We start from the raw sequence: 17,455 nt of genomic DNA, 5'->3' as shown, positions 1-17,455 counted from the left end.
AATGCAGGGTTAAATTCGCGCCGTTAGTATTGAAACCATGGATTGAAACCGATTGAAACTCGTGTTGTGGCTTGGCGAAAGTTTGGCATTTTTACAGAGCTCAAGGATCCAATGTTTTCCCCCACGATGGGCGTGGCCTATTTCATGCACTGTCTCACATATAGAACTGTACGCCTGTACTTTTGAAAAGGCGGAACCACCCTGCGTAGTGGTAGTTTCCAGCGTAAAAACAACACTAGTGTTTTACTTCCAGTGAGTATTTAACGCCTCTCGCACTTACGACGGTAAGTCTGGATTTAAATAATGTAATAATTATGTACGCAAGTCAACGAGATAACTACCTTATTAGCCCAGTTAGCCTTTCTAGCGTTAGCTGTTGTAGCTTCTCTTACTGTTAACTCGTCTGTTTGTATCCTCCCCACTGCCTAGCTTTCAGTAATGCTTAACTTATGTGTCACATTTTCCATGAGACAGTTCCTGGCTCACCCTCCAGCCAATGTCTGTCAGAGGCACTGTTTTTGTGCAATTGTGTGAAGGAAGCTAAAAACTACAGTTGATGTTTTTGGGGATTAACGTTGGCTAATGTATAATGTAAACGTGTCGAACCAGCTCAGATAGTGAGAGTACGAAAAACATCCTATAAACAAAACGTGTCTGCTTCTTTGTAATATAATTAACCGTTTAGTGGTGGTGCAAGTAATGTAGCCTACGCCTTTTTAGGACTAGAAAAAAAGTATCTTTACTAGCATATTCACAATGCTAGAAAACAAGCGTAAAGTAGCCGTATTTAAATGTGTTTAGTCCACTGTAGTAATGTCCCTCTCCGCCTGTGTATTGTAACCTGTCAGACATGGCTGCTCAGTGTGTAACCAAGGTGGAGCTGACTGTGTCCTGTGACCATCTCCTGGATAAAGACATCGGCTCCAAGTCCGACCCCCTGTGTGTGCTGTTAATGAGCAGCTCTGAGTCCCAGTTTTATGAGGTGGGTAGAATGACTGTTGAATCTGGATTTATTTCATATGAGGGCGATAGTAGCTTTACAGTTTATTTGTGAACGGATGCAAAGCTGCTGAAATCTCTTTGGTTTTAATAACACACATAACACATGTTGCTAAGGTGTGGCTGTTATGTCACAGGGAAATCTCATCAGGGTTAATGGTTAATCCACCAGATGGAAAAGTCAGTGTTCTGCAAATCCAACACGTCCATGTCCTGTTTCATCAGTGTATGTTTGTAAGCCAATTAGCCAATACATATCAGTGATTCTTAAGAAGCGGGACAAAGGCGGTCTTCCAATATTAACTGCTGTTATGTTTAAAATTAAAAATATTTTAAATTGTAGATGTTATTAGGGATTAAGAATAGAATGTCTGGAGCACAATTATCCCCTTAAATTAAATTTTATCATTATTATGTCAAATATATGACACTTGTTATCTTCTCAGGACGTCCAAAAAAAGTGTGTTCCCAGAGAAGGGTTCAATCCTATACATCTCATGGGTCTAGCATAAATTTAGGGAAAACCAATTTGTGTTTTTGGTGTCTGACGGTGTTGACACAAAATAAGGAATGGCAAGGTAAAAAGCCCATTTTGATAAAAAGGACAAAAGCTGGGAGGTTGTGTCAAAGCTTAGCCCAGTAGCTTAGTATGTTGATCTATACATGTTTGTTATTTAATTTGCCTAAACATAGGGTTTACATTTTTTAAACATTGCACCCTGTTTTGTCCCACTTCTCAAGAATCACTGATATACTACTCATTTTGTAGCCCTTTGTTGAAGTTTTCAGCGATGTTGATCATTTTGAAATATGTGAATGTAAAAAAACAAAATCCAAAGCAATCCAACCTTTCCCAACAGGTGGGCCGCACTGAGCAAGTCCAGAATTGCCTCTGCCCAAAGTTTGCCAAAAAGTTTGTCATCGACTACTACTTTGAAATAGTGCAAAAACTGAAGTTTGGGATTTATGACATCGACAACAAAACTATTGACCTGAGCGACGACGACTTCCTGGGTCAACTGGAGTGCACCTTGGGCCAGGTAAGGCTCGCCTCTCTTTCTCTGGAGCTTGTTGTCACAATCAGTTTTTGTTGAAATCATTAAATATCTCGTATCAAAGCCAAAGTAAGAGCATCGATCAATGGCATTGTTGCTAGCCACGGTGGGTCAGTCCGAGCCACTTTGTTTACATACCCTTTTACTCTGCCCTTGTTTTCAGTGAACACACAGTATGGACAACTTGTGAGGAGATATTAACTGTTTTTGACAAAGTGATTTTGACAACAAAGGTTCTCCAGAATCAATGTCTCCACCTTCTCATTTCTTGAAACAAAGATTGGAAATTTTTGGTTCACAGCCTAGGCAGTCAGACGGTCACACGCTGTGCTGAAATAACTTGGGGCGGTGAAAAAAATTGATTAATGTAAAAATCGCAGTTCCTATCTTCTGAGATTTTGAATCAATTAAATTTTGGTGCCACCGGTCATGTTGACTTGCCTTTATGCCATTATATATATCATTTACACTGAATTGAAAATTCGATTTTGAATCGGGAATCGTTTTGTATCGAGAATACATTTTTAATTGAATCGTGACCCCAATAATCGCAATCGAATCATGGGATTCCAAAAGATCCACACCCCTAGTAATAACACACCACTGTTTAACCATGTTAGAGATGAAGAATCAGCATCCGGGATAAGAAGTGGCTGTGTAAGCTTTCTCTCTGTAATCTGACGCCAGCTGTTCCTTCTCATTTGCTTCATGGTTTGGAGGCTGCTGCTGTGTCATCCCACTGCTCTGCAGGATGAGACAACAGTTCATTCTGCTGCATGTGCCGCAGCTGCTTCTTGTTTGGTAACAGCTTTATTGATTGCTTGCCTTGCTTTTAGGTGGTGTCCAGCAAGAAACTGACCAGACCTCTAGTCCTAAAGAACAAGTCCCCTGCAGGGAAAGGGACCATCACAGTGAGTGGCAGAGGGGATGGAACAATGCTGCAATGTTCTTGGGCTGTATTGATTTTTCCTATAATGTATTTCTCCTCTGTTCTGCTTTAGATCAGTGCAGAAGAAGTAAAAGACAACAGGGTGGTGAATTTTGAAGTTGAAGCAAGAAAACTAGATAACAAGGTATGGGGGATTTTTATTTATTTATTTATTTCTAAAATGATGTATTTTCTTTTATCGATACTAATGCCGGGCTCACACTACACGACTTTTCACGCAATTTGACATTCGAAGACAAATTTCCAATGTTGGACTGAAATCACGAGAGTCTTGCTGGACTAGTGGCGCGTGCCTGTTATCTCAGTCATTTGGTGTGAGTTCATCATCCGATACGATTTCAGTCAGTCTTCTTCCCGTCTTGACGTTCCGACAATATCAAACATGTTTGATATTATTGTGAGTCTTGAGGGATGCGTTCATGCAAATATGGAAGTTAAATGGCGTGAACAGTGTCAACAACCAATGGGTGCACTCTCTCCAGCACCAAACACGACACGGGAGGAGCGGCATCAGTCCAACCTGTGTCCGTCTGTGAGGCACTTTTTTAGGACACTTTTACCTAGCAGCCTCGGCTGAAGAACCAGGCTGTCAACTGTGCAACCTTAACACTTTACCGTCACATTTAGGGTTAGAGTTATTGGGGGTGGAGATCAGCAAATAAACCCGGCCAAATAACTAAAGGATGTTCCCAGCTCGGAATATTGAATTAACTTTTTTTAGGGCTGTCAAAATTAACCCGTTCACGCAGGGTGATTAATTTTTGGAATTAATGCGTTAATTGTTTTAACGCATGTGCAGAATTATCTGGGGCCTCATTTATAAAGGTGTGCGTAGAATCCATCCCAAAACATTGCGTCCGCACAAAACCAAGAATGTGCTGCGCCAAAAAAAAAGGGATTTATAAAACTGTGCGGCACACAGTTGCATGAAATCTTCCCTTTATAAATACCCACCTGCGGTGAATTGTGTGCGGACGATCTCCGCCCCGTGTCCTCCCACTTCACCTCCCAGTTTCATCCCACAATCTACCATAAATGGCGAATGCTAAATAGCTCCTGAAAATGGTGATGCTCATGAGGGAAAAAGGGAGGCAACCGGCCGCAAAGAAAGCGACTGGGAAGGAAGAAAGCCTGTGACGTGCATGTGCTGCAGTAACTGGCACACAAACACACACACACACACGCGCTTATCACATATCATGATTGGCACAGTCATTATAGTCTTTGTAAAGCCGTGTAGCCCAACTTTGTACTGTATGCAATATCACGTATTAGTGTACCTGTAGTACTATATGTAGGCCTATATAAAATATGGTGTCGAGCCAACTCGGAGCTGTCCGGCTGCAGTCAGGCTTTTTCGTCACTCTCCCGACTACACTCGGCTACTCTCGTCTACTTTCCAGATGACCCGCAACTAAGGTCGAACGAGCCTAACGCCTATGGTCTATTCGAGAGCATTGTTTATCTCCCGTGAGATCCACACATTTCCAACAACGTCAGATTATAGTTATATCTTCCAGGGTGAATTGTTATGGGAAAGAGATGCGTGTAATAATTTGCTAAATTCATAACATGATTTTATCTAACGAAATATACAGTTTTAATTAATATCTGTTGGGCTTAACTTTGTACAAAACTACTTTTTACACATAGGCTATACGCTTAAAATGTTCTCTCCCGCTGGCCACTCACGGAAACACCTCCCGACGTATAGGATATTATTATAGAGTAGCGCTAAATATAACCAAAACATGTATACCTAGGCTACTTGATAAGTAATTCAATCTACATCACAACTGCATGCCATAGACTACAGTAGCCATATTTGTAACAATAGGTAAGCTTATACATTTTATTGACTAAATATATTGAGTGCCAAGCATTTCAGTCATTTGTCTGTGTTTTTCTGATGATTGAGCTTTATTTCATGGTGTTGCCATTGAGTGTCGCTGATTCCCCGAGTCGGGAAAACCTTGCGGTAGCTCTACGCATGGTGGAAAGTTGGAGTGGGAATACGCACACTTCTCCTCAAAGAATGTTTTTATAAATACCAACGTTTGCCACCGCACATTTCTGCCCGTCTACACAAGGTTTTTGTGCACCGCAAGCTTTATAAATGAGGCCACTGCTCCGTACATCCCACCCGCTCTGCATTACAGTCACTCTAACATTGTGGCTGACCTAGGGTCAGTAGCTGCGAGCGGCCAAACATAGCAGCACGCCAGCCCTACCTGCTAACGGCCACGTCTGTGTCGCGCTTCAGTTGAAGTCGGGAGCAACAGGAGGAGAAACATTGTCCGCTCTGTTCAAATCAGAGCACGCAAGGACACAAACTTCTGTAGTTTTCAGAGGTTTATAAGCCATTGAACAGGTGTACCTAATAAAGTGGCCGGGAGTGTAGATCCATTATTTTCTGGATGCCTTTCGTATTCCATAGCCTAAACCCTCCATCCTTTTTGCTAGTTGGAAACTGTTCATTACCCCAAACGGGAGCATGCTTATGCACCCCCGTAGAACCGGGCCTGGATATAGGCAATATGAACCAGCAATTCAGTGCTTAGGTAACTCTCTCCAACAAGGGGTCATAGTTTGCTGAGATTATATCACTTAGTTCAGGGGTAATTTTCACACCTAAATACCTAAAACCCTCAGTCGTTGACATAAATGGGGTATGTACACTAGGATTATGTCTTTCTTCCTTATTAGTACTTCCTTGGTACTGATTTCGAATTGTTAGTCTTATATCCAGAAATCCCTCAAACGCTCAATTAAGGTCATCAAATTAGGAATACAATTTTTTTTTGTCAAGAAGAAAAATATATCTTCTGCAAATAAAGAAATTAAATGTTCTATCTGACCAACTGTAATGCCTGATATTCCTGTATGAGTTCGTACTGCCATAGCTTATGGCTCGATTGCCAAAACGATTACGATAAAACAAGGGTGACGGGATAACCCTGCAGAGTAGATCTCTGTAAGCTAAAGGGTTTTGATATGGTGTTATTAGTAAATATCTCAACAGTTGTATTTGTGTATAGTAGTCGAATCCATTTAAGAAAATGTTCACCTAGTCCAAATCTTGGGAGTACATTAAAAAGGTAACACCAGTCTATCCTGTTAAATGTTTGCCAAGCATCTACTGATCACATGCAGTGTCTGTTGCATTATATTTCTCATGGAGTTTATTCAGCCCTCTTCTAATGTTATGGTAACCTTGTCTTTTTTATATAAAACCTTGTTGGTGTTTCTTAATCAACTGAGGGAGATTCGTATCCAATCTGTGTGAAAGGGCTTTACAGAGTATTTTCGTGTCACATCCCATTAAACGTATTGGTCTATAAGACGAGCATTCGGTTGGCGGCTTGTTTGGTTTTAATATGAGGGTAATTAGAGATAATCTTAATGAATCTGGGAGGGTGCCTACAGCTAAAGATTCTTTATACATGTCAAGAAGTGGTTTCACAAGTTGCTTTTGAAATATTTTGTAGAATTTGAGATTGAGTAACAAGAGTGTTGTTCATGATTAGGGTTTTGTGTTCTCCATATTTCAATAAATCTTAGATTTCTTTCATATAGTTGGTCAGTGTTTTCCTAGTTTGCACATGTGTCGCATCAATTTGGGTGGATCTGTCTAGTACTGGGTCGAGGGCGCGACTGAAATCCCTTTTAATCTCCGGCAGCAGAATCGGAAATAATATTAATCTCAAAAGAAATCTATCGCAAAATCTGTGACAAGAAACTCAGAGAGTGAATGATTTATTGTCTTCAGGTGTGAGTTGATTGTCTTTAGATGTGAGAGGGTGTCAGTCTTCAGTCTTTTCAAAGTCTTTTAAAAGTCCTCTAGTGTAAACCCAGCATAAGGTGTACCCTACTTATTGCTGTGTTTCATTCTTTTATTCATTCACAGGATTTCTTTGGGAAGTCCGACCCTTACCTGGAGTTCTACAAGCAGACGGGAACAGGATGGCAGCTGGCTCACAGGACAGAGGTAAAAACAATCATGCATTTGACACCACCGCTCCTCACTGTATAACAGCGGTGGAGGAGAGAACGTATTGTCATATTAACCCTTTCATTTCTCTGCTGTCATAACTAAAAAGTCCCATTTTCACAGGAGGAAATAATAGAACTATTTGGAGATTCAGTTCATCTTGGATGTTTACCTGTTAGCTTACACTTCCTTTTCTAGTTTTCATTCTCATAACTGTGTGTGTGAAAAAGGGGAAGCACTGATTTCCTGTCTGTTACACCGCAGCCTTTGCAATAACATGCATGTTGGGCAGAACCTCCATCCGTCTAATCTAGAAATGTCATCACGTCGGAAATTATTATTAGAAGAAGTTCTGATTCTAATTATTACAAATCTGATCAGTCTGATTAGATGTTACCCTACAACACATGATACTTAGGCTACAGCCCAGGATGGTTTACTCTGTATCTTTGTTCCACTTTTATAATAGTAAAAAAAATTGACAATATAATTAAAAACACATTGACATTGTGATGGATGGATGGATGGACTCATTCGTTTGGTATAAAGTTTTTCTTATCAGATTTTTCTGCACTGAATTCTGTCCTCAGGTGGTAAAGAACAACTTGAATCCAACATGGAAACCGTTCAAAATCCCCCTGCAGTCTCTTTGTGGTGGAGACATGGACCAACCTATAAAAGTAGGCTCAATGCACCCCTTGTTTCTATTGATTTAACCTTAACTACTTGCACATCTGGAAGATGTTTGTTTAAAACCGCCACTTGCACATGCAGTTGGTTTGACAGCAGTGGCTCTATGTATTTTTATGGTCATGACATAATACTTACATGAAGGTGAAAATAGTCTTTTCCAGCTAAATGATGTTGGCAGCACTCCCAGATATCTCAAAACATATTAACATTTAGTGCTAGCTTGATGATTTCTATATGTTTTTAACTTCTGAAGCAAACATGTCAGCAAGGAAGCTGTTTCCAACCGTACAGTACAAGTGAGTTACCCAGTGTGTTGCAGTCAGTGTTTTGTCTTTTTCACATCTTCATATCACTTTATGGGTGTGAATGGAGTAGAATGGGGAAAATATAAGCCATCACCCCAGCAGGGTCGATCCTGTCATAACTACGCATTTGTCTGAAACTACACATACTCTTCTTTCAGTCATTGTACTGCCAACTTATGTAGTAATACTAGTATTACGAAAGAGTTGTGTTTGGAATCTCACTTTTGCATGTTTTTTTTGTTTTGTTTTCTACACCTCCAGTTCTGTAAAGAACTTAAATGGTCAGTTCACTGAAATTACAAAAAAAAAAATCTCACTAACTGCTAGTAGAACATGCCTGCTGACCAATAAAAAACAGTGGAATAGAGTCCTGTTTACATAATACATAGATCTTCCTGTGAACACATTTCATAAGGACTGTTCACAGTGTGGTCTGCATTATTTTTTGTATTTTGGGTAAACTGACCCTTTAGTTGTAGTGATGTTTTCCTTTGTGAAAGACTTAGCTCTTTTCTGGTTGCCACATCACTAAGTGTTTTACCCTTATGCAGGTGGAGTGTTATGACTACGACAACGATGGATCACATGATCTCATCGGAACCTTTGAGACCACAATGACACGCCTCAAAGAAGCGTCACGAACTTCTCCGGTGTGTGTGTGTGTGTGTGTGTTTGTCTGTCTGTCTACATTTCTATTTGATCTTATTGTATTTAAATTGGGTTTGGTCATTGTGGATGAGCTACATTTTTAAACACTATTTTTTTTATTTTTTATTATGGACTTTGGTCACACCCATGCTTCTCCGTTTTGTCCTCAGGCAGAGTTTGAATGTGTCAACAGTAAAAAGAAACAGAAGAAGAAAGGCTACAAGAACTCTGGTGTGGTGGGCGTGAAGCTGTGCCAGGTGTAGTACTGTTGTTTGTTTTGCTATATGTTGAACGTGTGTTGAATCCAAAGCTTTCTGGATTTGAGATTAGACACTCCCTATTCTATCTGTAAAACAGGTGTTGTAATATTTCAGGTGGTGAAGGAGTACACCTTCCTGGATTACGTTATGGGAGGCTGTCAGATCAACTTTACTGTGAGTTTTGGCTCTCTCAGTTACTGCCTATGTGTATAAACTTGTATTCTTGGGTCACTAAATTGATGTCTGTCCGTGTGTTTGCCGGCTCAGGTAGCCGTTGACTTCACAGGTTCCAATGGTGATCCCAGGTCTCCTCAGTCTCTGCATTACATCAGTCCTAAGGGCGTTAACGAGTACCTCTCTGCTATGTGGTCCGTGGGCAACGTCATCCAGGACTATGACAGGTACATATGACACATATAGTACAATCAACACTTAATATACAGTATGATCATTTGTGCAAATTAGTGTCCCATTCCAAACGTTTGAAAGTACCCCATCAGCATGGTCAAGTCTCCAATTAGTTGTATACAAATATTCTGTAAATGTACTGATTACAGAACAGAAAAATTTATGAAATGCAGCTAAACATTCTACTGTAAGTGTGAAAGTTTCATCTTATTGTAGCTTGCACGTCTTTGTGCTATGGCTGGTACAGCGCATTGCTTTTAAATGCTAAAATATTCTGTCACTTATGTGCTGGTGTTGTTTGTCCCCTCTGTGTAGTGACAAGATGTTTCCAGCTTTTGGCTTTGGAGCTCAAATCCCTCCCACATGGCAGGTAAGACTTGCATTTACAGGCGCATCACATATAATTAGAATTCATGGAAAAGCAAAAAAAATTCTGTATTTAAATTCAAAATGAATCTAGAATATAGGGAACTTTCACTTTTTGAATAAAATTACAGAATAAAATGAGCTTTTCCAGGATATTCTAATCATATGAGATGCACCTGTGTATTCATAACTACAAATGCATGCAATAGACAATACTGCAGCAGTTTGCATGGAGCTTGAACCTTAAACCTGATGCTATCGTGTTTTTACTTAACAGGTTTCCCATGAGTTTCCTCTCAATTTCAACCCAGCCAATCCATTCTGTCCGGGTACGTTTACAAAGCATTGCACCATTGGTAAATTTCGATTTTCAGACAGATTGGAACGGTGTTAATACAAGTGTAATCCTTACTGTCTGTGTGTGTGTGTGTGTGTGTGTAGGCGTTGAAGGTGTTGTGGAGGCCTACAGGATGTGTCTGCCCCAGGTCAAACTCTACGGTCCCACTAACTTCTCTCCCATCATCAACCATGTTGCGTGCTTTGCTAAGCAAGCCCTCCAGCAGACCACTGCATCAGTGAGTATTTTTTCTCTTCAGTAATATAATCACTGTAGGCCCTATATATTAAACGGATCAAATGATTCTCCAGCCATAAATGAATTACAAAGGACGATGGTTTACACACCTTTGGTGGCAGTGGCGATGTGGGTAGGGAGGTTGTCCACTGGCTTGCAGGGTCGGAAGTTCGATCCCCCACCTTCCCGCCAGATATACAAATGTCCCTGGGAAAGACACTGAACCCCATATTGCTCCCGATGGTTCAGAGAGTGCCTTGCATGGCAGCTACTGCCATCGGGGGGGGTGGGTGTGTGTGTGTGTGTGTGTGTGTGTGTGTGTGTGTGTGTGTGTGGTAAAAAATGTAATGTGCTTTGGGGCTGAGAAAATCGGCTAAAAAGCGTTTATAAGTCAAGGCCATTTAGCATTTACGTTCCAGTTAAGAATGAGTATTTTAGGCACATCATATATTTGTAGGACCAGGAGCGGTACTACCTTTGGTTCTTGACAACAGCTGGATATACGTATCTGGAACTAGGGCTGTGAGATATGACGATATATATCATCTGACGAAACAAAATTGTCTTATCGTTTCATTTTTTGCAATATTGTTTATTTCGTTATGTGCTAATCCCACTCTTTACGATACAACCTATACATGAAGCTCACAATTAAGTTACTGTTAATTCAAAAGTAACATTTCCTAAAGGTTAGCTTCACATTAAAAGCATTTAACTGGCGCTTCCTATCCCCACTGCGCTTCAGTCACTGGTAGCGTCTTCCGTGTGGGACTATGCGGTGAAAGAACAAAAAAGAAAGCTTGTCATTTGCCATAGGCCTGCCTGTAACCATGGACCTATTATAAGAGCGTGTAACCCTGCGCTCACACCAAAAGCTTCATGAACGTTAGTGGCAACCGCCAGTCATTCATTTTGACTTTCATTTTCGTTACGAAGGGCGAGTGGAGCCTCGGCTGCAGCAGCGCCATAGTAACCACCTGAGCGCACACAGGCGTATAGTGTGAGTCCACAGTCTGAAATAAGCCGTGGAGGAACGACTCGAAAAACATATGATTTAGCCTAAAGGCCTTTGCCTAAGTTGTACAAATACTTCCTACTAAATACTTATTTGTTTTATATGTTTTATAGTTTGGTTTTCAATAAAAAAAGGAAGTTGAACTGGGTATGAGAATACCACATAACTTTATCCACAGCCTACACTTCTCCTTCTAACCTCTCCAGGTAATGAGTGTTACTATAACAAGTGCCCCAGGCCCAATGTTTCTCAATGATCACTTGTGCCTCGGTGGTGTGTTGACCTGCGCAGTCCTCCCCTACTGGCTGTTTCTTTTTCTCTGTCGGGAGCAGAGGTGGAAAGTAGAGAATTACATTTACTCGCGTTCCTGTAATTGAATAGTTTTTTTTAGTGTACTTGTACTTTTTAAGTGTTTTTTTAAATCTGTACTGTTACTTTTACTTTGATTTTGTTTATTTTGAAGTATTGTACTTCGCTACATTTTATATCACCTCCGTTACTGAGTAAAAAGAAAAGAAAGTAGGCTAATTAAATACAAACAAGAAAAGAAAAGAAAAATTGCGGGGGGATTTTATTTTTATGGCACAACACCGGAAACTACTGCAGTGAAAGATCGGCAGGAGGAGTGGAGGACACATTGCTCAACAAACATGGCTTCCCTCAATCATGAAAACGTAATAATCGTAATTAAACTATCATTGTGCTGCATGCTGTGACATGCGGGCTTGTAAATGCAGCGAACCCTTCTGCATAAGACATAAATAAATTATGTCCTCACTTTTCTGCTAGCAAAATATGTGTCCTATCAACACCATTTGCAACGGTTTATTTTTTATTTTGACATACTTGTTTTATTCAAATATTAAAAATATATATTTTTACTTATATGCATTTTCCTTGTTTTCAGTTCAATTAGGATATGTTTAAAGTCCAAAGTCATGTTCGAAAGATAAATAAGTGCATGATGTTAATAATTGTCTATAGTAATCGTGATTACACAATGTGAATGATTGACATATCGAGCAGCCTAACCTCGCAATTTCCATAGTTTGGATCAATTATACACTAACATTATTAAACAGCCGATAAACGGAAATCATTTGAATTTGAATGGAGAACTGCAGTCTGTTTAGATCTGTAGACCGGTTAAATTCCCACATTAACAGATTAGGTGCTCAGCTCTGTGTAGTCTAATTGGTTTATAAAAATGATGTTGGAGAATGATGTCCCATTCAAATGGCAACCTGTTTGAATGTCAATAGGGATATGACTCCATGTACAGTTACATCAAAATGAACAACTGTGTTGGTGAAGTCATTGTTCACTTGAAAAGGGGGTGGATGAGACAGAGGTGGAAAGTAGCGAATTACATTTCCTCTCGTTCTTTTTTTTTTACCGGATGAGAATAACTTATCTAAAGTATAATAACAAAGTATACATCCATAAATGTGTGGCAACATGATTTGTTTAATTTTTGCACTTTAATTTGTAAAGGTGTTGCATTAATCAAACAAAACTTGTTTGATATTTATATCCGCTTGTCTACAATGCTCTACACAGAAGAGACCCCTGCCCCCTCCCGCTGTTAAAAAGTAACTAGAAACTTGTACTTTAAGTACATTTTAAATCAGCCACTTTCTACTTTTACTGAAGTAGATTTTTAGACCAGAACTTTTACTTTTACTTGAAAAAATAAAAATTTCATCCAAGTAAAAGTTACTTGAGTAGAATATTTTTGTAGTCTTTCCACCTCTGGTAGGGACTTTTCTAGGCTTCAATCCATTGAGCAGTGCTCGTGGAGAGTGTTGAACACTCAACCAATAACAGCTCGAAGGCGCTCAGGTCGCTGCCACTTGTCCAGCTCTCCCACAGCAGAGCACAGAGCAGCAGCTTCTCCTCACTTCCTTGACTGGGGTTAGCTTTAGTTAGCTCAGTGGCTAACACTGATATGTACTGTAGCCCATGACAAAACAGAAAGTGTCCTCCCTCCAGCAAATTTGAGGTGGCGCTGATTATTAATCTTCATCCTCTGTTGCCTTTTTCCTTTAGCAATACTTTGTCCTGCTCATCATCACTGATGGAGTGATCACGGACATGGATGAGACACGCAGTGCCATAGTCAACGCCTCTCGTCTGCCCATGTCCATCATCATTGTTGGGGTGGGCGGAGCAGACTTCACAGCCATGGATGTCCTGGATGGAGACGATGGACGTCTGCGCTCTCTGACTGGCGAAGCCGCCTTGCGAGACATTGTCCAGTTTGTGCCCTTCAGGCAGTTCCAGAACGTAAGTCACAGTGAAATTACATCCTTTTTATTTTCCTTGTTGCTTTATATGAGATACTTGAACAGTGTTCGCTCTGATTTTTCTCCATAAGCCAACTCATTGCTATAAAAACTGCATGCATTTCAAGCTTTTTTTTTTTTTTGCCAAACATTTCACTAACCTTTACTCTCAGGTTAACTGGCTTCAAACTTACATATCCAACCATAGTATAGCAGTGTCCCAATCCAATGCCAGTATACTTTTTGTCGTCGACCCAAGGATTCCCATCCCCTCCAACTAGATCTCACTTAGCTCATTTGTGTCCCTTGTGTATTTATCTCTTTCCAGGCGCCCCGCCAGGCTCTTGCCCAAAGCGTATTGGCCGAGTTACCTCAGCAAGTGGCCTCCTTCTTCAGTTTATTCAAACTGAAGCCTCCCCGCGATCCCAATCCTTCATAGGGGTATCCCACATTTTTCAATCCTAAACCCCAGCACCCTCTTAGCCTTTGCTTGGCCTATATGTATACAGTAACTGACTCAATGAAATCACTGCATGAATCATCACACTTAGTGATGATGTCTTCCCTCCATCTTCTCCTTCCTTGTTTTGTCAAATATTTATCATCAGTGCTGAGTTGTACAATAGATTCCCAGAAAGAAAGCAAAACAGAATTTTAAAGCACTGCTGACTGATCTCAGAGAAATATTATTTTGTTTTTATAACATTTTATTTTCAAAGGTCAGTTTCTGGTGTCAGTCACCAGATTTAAAGCCAAATTATTGCTTGTATAGCTGAAAAAAAAGTCAAAATGAGCTTAAGCAGGTTGATTTCTTGTATTGTTGGACACTCTAGTTAACGCTTGGTCAACAATCTGAATCTTGAATTTTTAACCGATTTCAGAGAAAGAGAATAAAAATTATTGCTTCCACTGTCGCTCACTCCATCTATAAGACCAACTAATACAAGCAACTCCTCTGTTTGTTTGCCAACAAAAAAAAACTTCCAAAATGGAATGAAACGCAAAGATCATTGAAAATGGTGGCATTTTCCTCTTTGTACTGTACATCTCTGTCTTTCTACTTGTATTTCTCACTTCTAACTAATTTAATCAGTGGTTATTAGTATCACATAACTAACCATTAAGCAATTGTACATTTGTTTTTCTTCTCAGTTTTTTTTTAAACTTTTACCTCTTAACTCTTCCTCAAGGCTCCTCCGGAAGCGCTGGCAAAGACTGTGTTGGCAGAGGTTCCAGGTCAAATAGTGGACCTTTTCAATACCATGAAGCTGTCTCCACCCAACTCCAATACTCCACCTAACCCCAATCCTACAGCCAACCCTTCAGGGACCATCTGATGATACGAGGAGGGAGGAACCAGACACACACCAGTCACATCTCCTGCACATATGACGTTCTTCTGATTAGACAAATGTCCTCCGTACACTCCTAACTCTGCGCTTTTATTTTGACATAAAATACTAGCATGCAGCTTAGTGCAAGACAGCCAGCCAAACCGCACACAATACATTGTACATAAGCACTAGCCTTTTTTAAATGTACCATAAGGATATACAATTCATTTTTTATGTCTGTTTTATGGCTTCGGCATCAAGTAATAATAATTGTGTAAAATTATTCTATACACAAAGATCATAAAGCATAGTATGTAAGTTGGTGGGATGTATGATATTTAGATCCTTATAGAAATAGCCATAGCCCCACTCGCGCATCTAGCCAAGTAGCTAAGTAGTTGTTGCTATTTTAGAACCTGGAGTATAATGTTATGCATTAAAGGTGAAGTAAGCAATACATTTATGTTAATATACGTGTTAAATCGCTCTATATTCATACAGTGATCACTTATACAGTGTGCGTCCAATCAGAAGCGAGGATGCTGCAAACCGGCACGTCTCACTGCTGGTGCACGTGCAGAGCGACAGATGGGTGAATGTTTATGCGCCTACAATGGTGGAGCAGGTAAAAATCCTTCCAAATGTCTCTTGTGATAGTTTTTATCATGTTTTATCACAATTACGGACCTGAGATGATGCTAGATAACTTGCAGCTTGAAGACCGCAGTGCATTAATGTGGTGACGTGGGGACGGACGAGGGAGGGGACTGCTAACTGCAGTCACTGACAGGAAGATCGCTAAACTGACTATTCCGCTTACTGAACCTTTTAATGTTTATTTTTGCACTTGCTCCCTATGCACTCCTATAATAATACCATGTACTACAAAGACCTCTTGAGTATCTCACTTTGCCAAACTGTGTGTGGGTTATATCCACATATAAACCCAGAACTCTTTATACCTTGAATTATGAATCTGAAATGTTGTGATAACAGCTCGAAAGTAGTCTCATTGTAGAATGTGCCAGCCTCATCACTCATATGTTTGTCACTTTACTGTGGTCTACCATTGTGCCAGTTACTTCTGGTGACTTTGCCTTCCAGTTATAGATTAGCAAAGACACCATGGGGTATTTCTCAGGACATAGGCTGGCAAGTCCCAGACTGAGGAAGTTTTTCTCCAATATGTGGCATCAACTTTTCCTTTATTACTGCTGGCATATGTATGTGCGTGTGTATCAGTATTAAATGTGCTATCCATGTAAATACTAGATCCAGAACTTACATACAGCTCTGGAAAAAAATAAGAGACCACTCCAAATATTCAGTGTCTCTTGTTTTACATGTATAGAGGCATGTTTGAGTAGAATGAACATTTTGGTTTCATTCTATAAACTACTGAAAAAATTTCTACCAAATTCACAATCAAAATATTGTCATTAAGAGCATTTCAATTAAGTAATGTAGAGATAAACATTTAAGAAAAAGACTGCTCTCTTCATTTTTTCCGGAGCTGTATATGCATATTTTATATTTCTGTTGTGATTTTTTCATTTGTTTTTTTTATGGTTGGACAATGAAAGCTAAAAAACGTGTATCTGATGAATGCTGCTACTGTGTACTGGCTCTAGTGCTCCAAACGAAATGGGTGATGTGCCTTAGTGTGTTGACGTACAGAACGTGCATCAATCTTGCTAATAAAGCACCACTTATTCCAGCTAATTCAACAGCGTTTTGTACATATTGTGATCATTCTCCAACAATGAGAACTTTTACCACAAGTGTTAATTGTTGTCATAAGGACAACTGCAGCATATGCATATACATTGGACTACTGTACACGTGACTGAACCGAGGTTAAGGTTTCTTACAGAAATGTTGGAAACAGTTGTAGGGAGCTGTCAACACTGCAGGGGTCTAATTGGTATACATTGAAGTTAATTTACAGTTGGTTGAAGTAAGTGTTGTGGACATGTCCAGCATTTGGATCTGGTACTTGATTTGAAATGTAAGCTCAGGTGTTTGCTGCCACCTACTGGAACACCTTATCAGAAGCAGCATTGTGTGCTGTCTATTTGTCTAAATCCTTACTGAATGATGCACTTTATTGATATGGTGAAACCACATACACTGCCCGGCCTGTAACGCATTTTGATAAGCTTTATTTGGCGCATAAGGTTGCTTAGAACCTAGACCTGAAGCAACCACAGATCCTACTGCACTAGGCATGGGAGCATCACTTCATCCACCTCTATTCTAATCTGGCCCCACTGATAAGTGGTTTCTTAAGGCTTCACATCTGCTTAGTGCATATCCCTTATGTTCTCTTCGCATTGTGCCTGTGGAAATGCTCTTACTTTAACTATTAAACATAGCCGGGAGTTCTACTGTCGATATCTATAATTTTGATTCCACCAAATAATTTGGCTTATTTTAAGTGATTTAAGTGGGCCGGGCAGTTTAGATTCTCATAGTCCAAAAGACTGCAAACAATTATTCACATGACAATGAATGAATGCCTTTTCTAATTACAATCAACTTTTCATGTGTGTGAATATTTATAACAACCCCAA

General features: G+C 40.0%; 1 protein-coding gene across 2 annotated transcripts; it reads left to right on the top strand.

Annotated features, from left to right (window-relative positions):
- The first annotated feature begins 154 nt into the window (after positions 1-154).
- On the top strand, positions 155-16,596 carry LOC307267906 (copine-3-like). Of its 2 annotated transcripts, XM_080050364.1 has the most exons (17): positions 155-284; positions 849-982; positions 1,860-2,039; positions 2,891-2,965; positions 3,056-3,127; positions 6,911-6,991; positions 7,585-7,674; positions 8,544-8,642; positions 8,811-8,897; positions 9,015-9,074; positions 9,168-9,301; positions 9,624-9,678; positions 9,952-10,003; positions 10,116-10,249; positions 13,313-13,549; positions 13,877-13,989; positions 14,739-14,875. In XM_080050364.1, exons 2-16 carry the CDS (start codon positions 851-853, stop codon positions 13,985-13,987), a joined length of 1,599 nt encoding a protein of 532 aa, XP_079906490.1. In that variant the 5' UTR covers positions 155-284; positions 849-850; the 3' UTR covers positions 13,988-13,989; positions 14,739-14,875. The 2 variants fall into 2 exon arrangements, with proteins under 2 accessions (XP_079906490.1, XP_079906489.1); XM_080050363.1 differs by lacking the exon at positions 13,877-13,989 and having other exon boundaries at positions 14,739-16,596.
- The last annotated feature ends 859 nt before the right edge of the window (positions 16,597-17,455 follow it).

Source organism: Ammodytes marinus, assembly GCF_949987685.1.
Source record: "Ammodytes marinus genome assembly, chromosome: 21".
Taxonomy (NCBI): domain Eukaryota; kingdom Metazoa; phylum Chordata; class Actinopteri; order Uranoscopiformes; family Ammodytidae; genus Ammodytes; species Ammodytes marinus.
Note: the sequence above shows the minus strand (reverse complement) of the source record. Positions and strands in the feature narration are given on the sequence as shown.

What these genes read in the sequence shown, in the direction of transcription:
- LOC307267906 (XM_080050363.1), top strand. Translation starts at nt 851, where the DNA reads ATGGCTGCTCAGTGTGTAACCAAGGTGGAGCTGACTGTGTCCTGTGAC. An exon ending in ACATGGACCAACCTATAAAA is followed by an intron (nt 7,675 to 8,543) that starts GTAGGCTCAATG and finishes ACCCTTATGCAG; the next exon opens with GTGGAGTGTTATGACTACGA. An exon ending in AAGCGTCACGAACTTCTCCG is followed by an intron (nt 8,643 to 8,810) that starts GTGTGTGTGTGT and finishes TTTTGTCCTCAG; the next exon opens with GCAGAGTTTGAATGTGTCAA.